At 39.1% G+C, this 9,423-nt stretch overlaps 1 protein-coding gene across 1 annotated transcript in view; it reads left to right on the top strand.

Annotated features, from left to right (window-relative positions):
- The first annotated feature begins 344 nt into the window (after window positions 1–344).
- ITGB6 (integrin subunit beta 6) overlaps window positions 345–9,423 on the top strand; it is a 34,140-nt gene continuing 25,061 nt past the window's right edge. Inside the window, exons 1-8 of the mRNA XM_072874742.1 lie at window positions 345–493; window positions 1,569–1,633; window positions 2,083–2,159; window positions 2,905–2,984; window positions 5,752–5,953; window positions 6,871–7,117; window positions 8,006–8,171; window positions 8,714–8,875. Of these exons, the coding sequence (XP_072730843.1) occupies window positions 2,099–2,159; window positions 2,905–2,984; window positions 5,752–5,953; window positions 6,871–7,117; window positions 8,006–8,171; window positions 8,714–8,875 (918 nt within the window). The 5' untranslated portion in view covers window positions 345–493; window positions 1,569–1,633; window positions 2,083–2,098. The remainder of the gene's footprint in view (window positions 494–1,568; window positions 1,634–2,082; window positions 2,160–2,904; window positions 2,985–5,751; window positions 5,954–6,870; window positions 7,118–8,005; window positions 8,172–8,713; window positions 8,876–9,423) is intronic.

Below are 9,423 nucleotides of genomic sequence, written 5' to 3'. Positions count from 1 at the left end.
ACACAAATGTAAATTAAAAACAGGGAAATAAGATGTGTTGGATGGCACTTACAGGAGGTTTTTTTTCTTAGTATGAGCAAACATTTTTAGTTGACTCCCCTTCTTTTTGACCTTAGGTAGTTACAGACAGAGTACAGATACACCCTCACAGAGTTGTGTCTTCACCAGCTGAGGGAACATAATCTAATCAATACTTTTTTAATGCCACAGGAAATTGCTGTAGCTGAACAAGTGCCTTACAAAGGACACTCCAAGGTATAGAAGGCAGCTGAAGGAGACTTAGGAATGTTGCTGTAAATAGAAATGTTAAGATACGGTTCCACAATAGCCTAAGATGGGCTAAATTCAGTCTAACGTATTCCCACCTTTCCTGCCAACCCTGCCTGTCTTTCCTGCTCCCTCCCTTGACTGGGCACTCGCTTGGAACTGGGCAGCCACACGATTCAAGGGACCCACCCAGATGAAAAGGAGCCCCCCACCTTCCCCACAGAAGGTGATTGGATTTTAATTGGATCAGTTTGAATCAGCTCACCATTTGTTTGGACATGAGTACTGGTAGGAGTGAAGGGGTGGGAACACAAGGGCAGGGCAAAGGTAGGCTTGACGTAATCCAGCTTGAGCTGCTATGAAACCACCCATAGCCTGTGTAAATACTAGTAAAATCGGATGGGCCTAGGAATATTTCCAGGCACTAGAATGAGATTGTCTATGCTATTAAACTGTTAAAATGCTCCCTGGCATGAATTTGACCTCTTCCAATTAACACTCTCTGCAAACGATTTCTGGGCACAATTTGGTTGCTAGAATGGTCCCAATAGGCAATTTGCAAGCATAAACTCAGGTCTTTCTGTGCCAGTTGGCCTCAATGCTCAGGAATGTTTCCAGGCATGTTGAGTTTAACTAGTATAGACCCATCCCTACCATCACATCCTGCCCCGGGACTGCAGCTACCACCAGTTTGAAAAGGGAGGTCTGATCCTGCCAGTTCTCTTGGTGAGAGCAACCTAGTCCTTATGAGCTAACTTTGGTAGGATTTCTGACTGTAGGAAAAACGGATATATGTTTTCAGGCCAGCAACACAACTGATGAAATTATAATTTTATGCTGCAGTGTGTAGAGTTGGTTGCAAACCCTTATGATAAGAGACGTCTTGTCCTGAACAAATGATTTTCAAAACAGACAATAGCAGAGCATAAAAGATGGGAAGAGATTAAATCTACAAATAAGAAATTTTATTTCCTTTAATAAGGTTCTAAGAAATACATATTTTGCCTTCATTCCAGGTGGGGGAAAAAAAGAGATAGCAATAACTTGTTATATTGTTGTATCTCTGCCGTGGAATATTTGGCCACTTATTACACAGAGTTGAAGCTGACATGATTTTTTTTCACAGTCAGTTGCAGAACTGAGAATGCAATTATTCCTCCTTCTACATATTAAAAAAATCCACAACTGCAGCATTTGCTTTTCAGTTTGCAATGTTAATAAAATAAAGGTACTCTGTATCTTGAATTACTGAAGCCATGTCCTCAATTCTCATAAGTGATTGCTTTTTGTTTTTTTCACAGTTGCCTTTACAAGTTTCCTTCCACATCAGGAAATCTGAAAGAATGGGATTTTTACATCTCTCCAGGTATACTCACTTGGCAATCCTATGACCTGTCTGCCTAACGCACTCCGTCAGGGAACGATTAAAGGCATTATTTTAGAGGAGCCTTTTAAGAGTTGCTGTACACACAAAAACTCGCTCTCTTGGCTGGGTTGCTCTAGGACCCAGAGCAACTGGGATTGACAGAAATCTTCACCTGAATGAATTTTCCCCTTATACCTTATAAGGAGTCCAGGAAAACAAGGAAGTGATAACCAAGTTCATGTTACTTTATGCACAGCTCGTCCTCTTTACCTGCCCAGGTAGCCCTCATTTTCACTTTTATTCATGGTCTGTCCTGATAGGGTTGAAGTTTCCTCGCAATCCGGTGTAGGTGACATCTGAAAACGTACCCTCCGGGAACGTATGATTTTTACGACATTCTACCTCTACGCGGATGATAATTAACACGCTAATATTTTTTTGTCATGCAGCCAGCACTGAAAACGAATGGGGATTGAATTGCTTTGCCTCTGTTTCCTATTTCTGCAAAGAAATAACTGTGTGCAAGGTAAGGCTCAGGGGTAGGGAGATCCATTTCAAAACTATTTTTGCATTGTTTCTTACTTGAAGTTGATAGAAATAGCTTTCTGTCTTCTGTATTTAATCATTCCTTTCTGTTTAATGACTTTTTTTTTTTTTTTGACAGACTGCTGTAGGGCTAGCCTGCAAATTCATCTAAGATTTATGTGGTGGTCATTACATAGCACAACATGTATGAAAGAGACGGGCATTTGAGTAATTTTGGTTATACTAATCACTGTTTGATCCGCTGAGAAACTTAATGCTATACATGTGACAGTGTTTCACTGGTACTTGCACAATAAATTAAAATCATATCAAGTATCTACAGACTGAGCGAAGCAATTTTAAGCATATAGAGTGAACATAAATCTGTTCTTTTAATATCCCTGGTTATGTTGGCAATGTCTTACCTGCACCATACTAGAAACACATGTAACACTTTATCAGGTGCACTGGAGAAAACACATAACATGTTCTCGGTGAATGCCATCCATAAAGCGTGCAAAAGTAAGTATGTTAATTGCCAGCAATTGTGAGGTTTTAATTTTTATTAGAGAGTTAATCTTTTACCAATAGAAATACCTTTATGAAGGAATTTTATCAGTAATCCTAAATATGGCTAAATGTGTGCATTTTTCACCTCCCACATTCTCTAAATGACAAGGGTCTTCGTAAATTGAATGATTAAACATATTATTAATAGTCTTTTATCTTCTTGGATTTAAATTTAGGGACTTGTTCTCAGGAAAGATCAGTGACTTGTGAAGACTGTTTGCTTTCCGGACCACACTGTGCTTGGTGTTTTCAAGAGGTAGAGTAAATGATACAAAAAAAATTCAAAGTAAGACTTGAAGTGTTTGTAGTAGCTCTGAGTGATGAAGTATTGACTTAATTGGGTCAGCCCATGGTTTTGTAATGCATGCAGCGCTTAGTGAAGCCTTCCTGGGGATCAAAAGTGGAATTCAATCTAGACTTTATGGTCTATTATTCATTGCTTTTTTTTTTTTTTTTTTTAAGCAACCTTCCTCATCTAAGGCAGAAATAAAAGTGCTATTAGAGGGGCTCAGGTCATCAGCCTCAGGGCTGACTCACGCACAGTGCTGATGATGAAGCACCAGACATCAAGTCAGAGACCAGACTGCATCTTACATATTACATGCCAAGCCAGACAGTGGAAACAGAAGGTGCTCCAGTCAGTTTGCATATACAAATGATTAATCTGTGGCTGATTTTACGTATGATGATAGTGTCAGTTTTATAATTAGTATGATATAGGTGTAAGAGTTTTGGCTAAAACACTGGGCTTAAAAAAAAAAATCTGGATTTGTTTCCTATATATCTGTTGCAGACTTTCTGTATAACCCCAGGCAAGTCACTTAACATCTCTGCTTTTAAAACTTTCACCTGTAAATGATGCTAAATAATATCTCCCTACTTCACAGTAAATATTCTAGGTCTTAGTTCATTAATGTTAGCAAGATAGTAAGCTATCACAATTAAAAACTGGCCAGAAATAATAGAGAAATAAAATAAGTCTTTTTCATGATAGTTTCTGATTTATACCTTTGCTGTTAAAAGTATTTATTGCTTTTTTGAATAGCAAAATGATACCTAGCATGGGACTAACATACTGCTTTATGAAGTAACTGACAAAGACCAAACAGCACTTTTAAAAAAAATAAGTTTCCTAAAAATAATACAGCAGTTTGCAAAAAGTACTACCATGGGAAAAAAACCCCACCCACATTAGTGTGTTTGCAGGTTTTTTTATGTTTGTACTTAACAATCAAAACAGGATTTTCTTGAAATGAAATTTGATCACATAATTTTGACTACTGCCATGTATTTTCAGAAAACAAAAATGAAACATAATTTATTGATTTAAAAAAAAAAAAAAGTGGAACTATTGAAAAACTCAGACTAGTAAACATTATTTTTTTCTTTGTTCATGGGCTCATTCACTTGTTTGCTAGAGAACAACACATCAAGAGTGCAAAAGATGTCAGAGTAGTGTCAGAGTAAACACAAGTGCCTCCAAAGAAACCACTGTTTCCTGTAGGATAAAAACACACCTTGTAATTGTATTCGAGATATGAGTTTGCCTCTTCACACGTCTTGAAAAGCCAGCAACTCAAAGTGTGTAACTAAAGGAGATGATACGGATCTCCCTGTGAAAGTATTGTAACGGCACACCATTTTTATGCGCACTGTATTCAAGAAGCAGTTGGTGAGAGTTTTGCCTGAGCGAAGACATCAGATTCGGTCTGAAGAATAACAAACCACTGTTCCCATCAGGTGTCTCAACATTGCTTCCACCAAAATATTTAAGAGCCCTGATAATTTTCAGGCATGAAGGGTGATATTTTGGTGGAAAGAAAGGTCCCAGTTCTGGTTTTAATAGGTTTAAAGTAAATTTGTTTTGCTTTGGATGGAAAGTTTTTCAGTGACTGAATTCAGAGAATATTTGTGGCTTAATGGCTGAACCCCAGGTTGCTTACCCAAATCCAGGAGAAAAGAGCGGCCCCATGGCATGGGCCCATGACCAGGAATTGAATGTTTTGGTGCCAGTTCTGCCGGGCATTGCCCAGGGCTTGGTCAAAAGGTCTTGCAGGCCAGAGCTGTTTCCAGTTCAGGAGGCAACTGACTGATTTTGAGGATCTAAACTCTAGGCATAGCTCTAGGAAATGGCAATAAGGCACAGAAGCCTCTTTGTAAAACTAACCATTAACTTCACTGCTACATGGGGATAGTACCTACCCTGCAGCGGTGTTGTGGAAAGGAATGCATATCAAGTGCTTTGAAATGAATAACAAAAATAAACTGCAAGCTATCCAACTGATATCGATAGACTTATGATTTCCTCCGGACAGGAGAAGGTCAAGTAGGATGCTGGGCCAAATGTAACCAGGTAGACATGGGCATATGGGAGCCCTGCCGGTGCTGGGGAGCGAGGGAGGGAGGCTGTGGTGCTTGTTGGGCACCAGGCAAAGTAACAAGGACTTGCTACCTGCTTCAGTGAACATGTTAAATGAGTGTCGAGGAGAAAGAGTAGGTCAGAAAAAAACAGTGAACGCTGGGTATCCCACCATCAGTTTGTCACAAAATTTGTAGGAGCTTATTTGTAGGAGCAGAGCTTGTAGGAGCTCTGCGAGACCTCTTCTGTTATTAAATGATGTTGTTCCATCAGCAGTTCAAAACTGTTTAGGAAAGACTGATGAATTTGCGGCATAGTCCTGTAATAGAAAAACCAGGGGCTCACAGGGGCTTTGTGTTATCATTCCCAGTATTGCGAGAAGCCAAATGCAGCGAGTGGCACAACTCCCATTCCCCAACAATAGAGCAGTTTCTCCCAGGATACCAAATCGGTGTAAGTTACGTTAATTATACACCTGTGTGACATGATCCATGAAGGGTAAATTTAGTTTTCTGTGCCACCTAGATCTCTTTCTGCACTAGTTTGCACTAACTTGCACCTTTGTTTCTGTTCCCTGCATTGGATTGACCTTTCGTCAGCCAAGTGCTGGTGGTCGGTCAGTAAATACATTGAACTCGTCCATTCCTTCTCCTGTTTGCTTTAGAATTACACGGACTCGACTGGAATTCATGGGAGGTGTGATACCCCAGAAAATCTTTTGTCAAAAGGATGCCAGTTGAATTTGATTGAATTTCCCATTTCAGAAGTGGAAATTCACAGAAACAAGCCCCTAACTGTAGCGACGCAGAACAATTCTGATGTCACACAGATTTCTCCTCAAAAAGTAACTCTCAGGCTGCGACCAGGTAAGTCACTCAGTTCAGAGATGTGGGATTTTTTTTTTTCAGCCAATATGATATACTGAAGCTTCTCAGACTGAATGGTCTAAAAAAAAATCTTGGTAGAATAAAGGTAAAAAACCTGTGTTGAGTCCAAAATGATCTGTTGACTCATCAGATGGAAGCTAGGTTCGACTGAGTTCAAAATACTTTCAGAACTGCTGGGTACATCATAAAAGTAAGGATATATTTCTTTAGTTCTTCTATTCTCTTGCCATTGAGGTGGCAGTGAGAGAGTGGAACCCCCCCACCCCTCTCCAGCCCTGCTCCTGTGCCTCTCCCCCGCAGGTCTGGCAAACAGCGTATCTCAGAGGCAGCATAAAATCTTGCTTTGAGGATTTACAAGGTACCAGTGACATTTATGGAAACACTCCAGACCTACTTTGGGGTCCTTGAGATGTGAATTTTTCCTGGAGAAAATTTGGAATAAAGAAACGTAAGAGACACCCAGTTAGGTCATATCATAGTGTTGGAACTGAGAATTAAACCTGTGTGTACACTCTGGTTTTCTTTAACTTTCTAAAGTAGATGGTATGTCCCATAAGTGCTACCTTTAGTTTTAATTAGCTTCATATCTAAATTTTCTAACAGTGCCAAAGTGATGTTCTCATATTTTTAAATTACAGCAATCAGTTGTAAATCTAGGGTTATGGCTTTACTGAAGAACAGTTTAGAAAAAGCACTATAACGGCTTTTAATTTTTCAAACCTCCTGTTTGAGATTTTAGTCGACAGAGAATGTTTGACTTTTTTTTAAATTCTGCTGATGATTTGAAATACTACATAATTTTCACCATATATATAAGTTTATGAACAACTTGGTGTTGCTCATAACTTCTATTCAGAAGTGCTGATATGTATCCCATTTTCCCATGACCTTCATAGGACATGAAGAAACAATACAGATCAAGGTTCGCCAGACTGAAGATTATCCAATTGATCTCTATTACCTCATGGATCTTTCAGCGTCCATGGATGATGATCTGAATACAATCAAAGAACTGGGTTCAACTCTTTCCAAAGAAATGTCAAAACTGACAAGCAACTTCAGACTGGGGTTTGGATCTTTTGTTGAAAAACCAGTTTCACCATTTATCAAAACTACAGCTGAAGAAATAAACAACCCTTGCAGGTAGGCAGGGAAAATACCTACCTCTGTTTGCATGCCAACATTAAGTCATGATATTAATCTTCAGGATAAAATTCAACTCAGCAGCCTCACTGGAACCTCTGCCCTCTTCCAGCTGTAACTGAGTCAGTTTGGGAAACAAGATTTGTTTCTTTTAATTTTGCACTCTGGTCATTATTCGGTTGTTATGTTAAGACTCATATGTCTGAGTCTGATGTTATGTGGAGAGGGAAGTCTGGGAGTGATTCTACTTTTTAGCTTTTGCTGCTAGATACAAATGTGCTTAATGGGTTAACTAACCGGTATGCAGAATAATTATGTATTTTTCTTTGATTTGCTAGAATATACATATATACAACAATTTTATGACATTGCTATACCAAGCAGGTGCAAACTCAAACCCAACGCAGAATAGCGGTTTGATTTACCCATCAATGTTGTTTTCCTGGTTTTTTTCCCTGAAGGTCTGGCAGTACCCCCAAACCCAGGCTGCCCTAGCCCTTTCCGAACCTACGTGGAGGAGCGGCTGTGCTCTGCAGCCTGAAGCAGGCCTGCAGCAGCTTGGTGCTGCTCTCTGAGTGTCACTAAGGGACAACAGATCCTAATGTGTTCCTGAGTGTGAAAACAAGGTAGCGCAGGGAGCACGGCAAGGACTGCCCGTTGTTAACTGGCTGAATGACTCCGCTCTAGGAGGCATCTCCCAGGCTTTATGCAGACCTGTTTGCATTGCCCACCTCACTGGATGCTCTATGATTCTCTTATGTTTCTCACTAGATCTATCTCGGACACAGAGATACGTGACCAAAACCTAATCCAGACGGCCCTGTGAAGTAGCCGTTGTAGTGATTTTTCACTCTGTATTACCCATAAGCTGTCTCACTTATCTTGTAGAAGTGTGCCATACGAGTGCCTACCCACCTTTGGATACAAACACGTTTTGCCACTAACAAATGATGCTGAAAAATTCAATGAAATTGTGAAAGGACAGCGAATCTCTGCTAATATAGACACTCCAGAGGGAGGATTCGATGCAATTATGCAGGCAGCTGTTTGCAAGGTAATTGAAACTTCTAGGTATATTATTAATTATTCTGTATATTACCACATCTAGTATTATATGGTTATATTTCAGAGAAGCAGATCATTATTTTTCAAGATTTTTTAATGCAGTCCAAGAGCCTCATTAGATTTGTGTGAAAATACTTTTGGCTGTATCAAGTTAAACATGCATATTGCAATATTTTAGTGTTTCTTTTTAATTGCCAGGCATAAAGAAAATATAAACTGTATAACTATAGGGTCTGTTTTCTTCATTGTTTTTTCTTTAACTATTTTTGATGAACTATATTTAGAGTAGTAAGCAGATTGACATGAACATGGCCAGTACATGTTATTAAACACAGGAACAGGGAGACAAAATGTTATCCAAAGACAATGGAATGAACATCATCTCTTAAAAGAGATGTTGTCATGTTTTTGACGTTCCCTTTAAAATGATTCGCTTCATTTATTTTGAGATGCCGTTCTCCAAATCTTTTGCTGCTTTTCTATATTGTGAGTGCAATGCACCCTGCTAATCTAATGTATTTTAAATGACAGGAAAAAATTGGATGGAGGAATGATTCTCTACATTTGCTGGTGTTTGTGAGTGATGCTGATTCCCATTTTGGGATGGACAGTAAACTGGCAGGGATTGTTATTCCTAATGATGGGAACTGTCATTTGGACCACAATAATGAATATTCCATGTCAACTGTTCTGGTAATTTGCTATGAATTTTGTACAACTCTCACATTCTGGAAATCTAAAGACTAACATGAGCAACTTAGAAAATTAATGAAGTATACTTCATAACTGAAATATGTAGGAGTTGAGGAATGCAGATATTTGCTGTCATCTATTTTATTTGTAATTGCACATTTTAGTAGAAAGAGAACAGTGTGTTTGTATGGAATTATGATAGATTACAGCTAGGAAAAAAGAAAGCACAATTCTTATTCCTGCTAACCTGGAAAACACATGGAACAGGACTGACTAGTATTTCCTTCTGTAGGGAAGGCAAAATTTGTATTAATTGGGTTCCTGCAAGGGTGTGAATTCAGGAGGAGTTCAGGAATTTGTAGGACACTGTTCACATAGGAGAACTTATCAGCTTAAGGTTCAGTGTTAAAAAATACTGAATGTGTGTTCAGCATAGGACAAATAGCCAGTTGCTCTGGCGCAGTGTTATTCTTTGGATTTTATATATATATCACAGATGCTACTGAGCCGAGTGTCCCAGTATGGAGGATGGCACTGTACTTTTCTCA

The sequence above is a fragment of the Ciconia boyciana genome, chromosome 10, assembly GCF_034638445.1.
Source record: "Ciconia boyciana chromosome 10, ASM3463844v1, whole genome shotgun sequence".
NCBI classification, from domain to species: domain Eukaryota; kingdom Metazoa; phylum Chordata; class Aves; order Ciconiiformes; family Ciconiidae; genus Ciconia; species Ciconia boyciana.
The sequence above is the reverse complement of the archived record's forward strand: the minus strand, read 5'-3'. Positions and strand labels throughout refer to the sequence as shown.